At 47.1% G+C, this 1,678-nt stretch overlaps 1 protein-coding gene across 1 annotated transcript; it reads left to right on the top strand.

Annotated features, from left to right (window-relative positions):
• Positions 1-265: 265 nt before the first annotated feature.
• Positions 266-1,286, top strand: BGZ61DRAFT_542316 (uncharacterized protein; the record flags this gene model as incomplete). The annotated part of the gene is made up of 3 exons (XM_046255171.1): positions 266-439; positions 494-908; positions 958-1,286. The coding sequence occupies 3 exons, from the start codon at positions 266-268 to the stop codon at positions 1,284-1,286; spliced, it is 918 nt and encodes a 305-aa protein (XP_046093250.1).
• Between the last annotated feature and the right edge of the window lie 392 nt (positions 1,287-1,678).

A 1,678-nucleotide genomic window follows, 5' to 3' on the forward strand; every position in this document is an offset into this window, starting at 1 on the left:
ATGATCCAGATCCAGAACACTAGCGTACCTCGCCGTCTTGGCATTCCCCGATGACCCGATCTACGACACTCTGATGAAATCAACGCACCATCTCGAAACTCTAGTGTTGCGACCACCTACACTATAAAACATGATCGTTGATTTGCGCATTGGAATATACACAACACACAACAAGCTCATCACTCTAAATCCCATCTTCCACTCACACAAAGCATTCAATTTGTCCAGTCCATTCGCCACTATTTCAAAACAAAACCAAACAACCATGTCTAAGCTCATCACCGTTTTTGGCGCTACCGGCGTCCAGGGTGGATCCGTCATCCGGGCCATTCTCAACGACCCCGCTCTGTCCAAGGAGTTCAAGATCAGGGGCATTACTCGTGATACCTCTAAGCCGGCCGCGAAGGAACTTGAGGCTCAGGGTGTTGAACTTGTATCGGTATGTCTCGCTACTCTCTTGCCACCTTCACACATCGACTAATGTCTTGACTAGGCTGATATGTCCTCGGCCGAACAAGCCGCTCCTGCCGTCAAGGGTGCCCATTCCGTCTTCTTGATCACCAACTTCTGGGAGAGCACCTCGGAGGATGTCGAGGTCGCCCAGGGCAAAGCCGTCACCGACGCTAGCAAGGCCGCTGGCGTTAAGCACCTAATCTTCTCCTCCCTGCTCAACACGACCGAAATTAGCGGTGGTCGCCTGCCAAACATCACTCACTTCGTTGGCAAGTCCAGGATTGAGCAGTACATCCGCGATAGCGGTGTTCCCGCCACCTTTGTGCTGCCAGGCCTCTACATGTCTAACATGTTCACCATGATTAACAAGGGGCAAGATGGAAACTATACGCTGGCCCTCCCGGTGGATTCAGAGAATTCACAGGTCCCACTGTTTGACGCTGCTAGCGATACTGGTAAGTTACATCAATCAAAAGTGACACTTCAAAAAGCTAACAGACAAAGGTAAATTTGTCAAGGCTGCCATCGAGAAGTACCCAAGCTATGTCAACCAGCGAATTTATGCTGCTACAGCATACTATACACCAACTCAAATGGCATTCGAGTTCTCCGAGGTTATTGGAAAGCCTACTGCTGCTGTAAAGGTCCCCTCAGAGGTATTCAAGTCGTTCCTACCGGCGCCCATTGCGCAAGAAATGCTTGAAAACATGCTCCTCCTCGAAGACCCAGGATACTACGCCAAGGCTGACCTCGCGAAGAGTTTGAGTCTTGTCAGCGAGAAGCCTACTACCTGGAAGGCTTTCGTTGAGGAGAATAAGGAGAAGTGGCTTTAGATAACTGGTTTATTGCTGGAATGTGACTTAGGATTATGGTCGACTTACGGAAACAGTGGATGTGGCAGCTCATTCATATTTACTACATTCCTAGTCTATCGTCGCATGAGAAGGATACACCTAGCTTTACTCTATGCCTCAAGATTACTTTCAAATCAATCATTCATATCTTTAAAGACTTCCCATCCCGGTGTTACTGTTATCAGACAGGGATGTGAGCATACTTGGGCATTGTAGAGGGAGCTCTACCCACTCTACCCGCTTCTGATTGGTTAATTAGATCTTATTAGTTAATAAGATTATAAGATTGTAGATGCTGGAGTCCTTAAAGAGTTATCTAATTTTATCAATTCTGCTTAATATATATTGTAGTAACCTCTTATATAAGTTCA

This window comes from Ilyonectria robusta (genome assembly GCF_021365365.1).
Source record: "Ilyonectria robusta strain PMI_751 chromosome Unknown BGZ61scaffold_110, whole genome shotgun sequence".
NCBI lineage: Eukaryota > Fungi > Ascomycota > Sordariomycetes > Hypocreales > Nectriaceae > Ilyonectria > Ilyonectria robusta.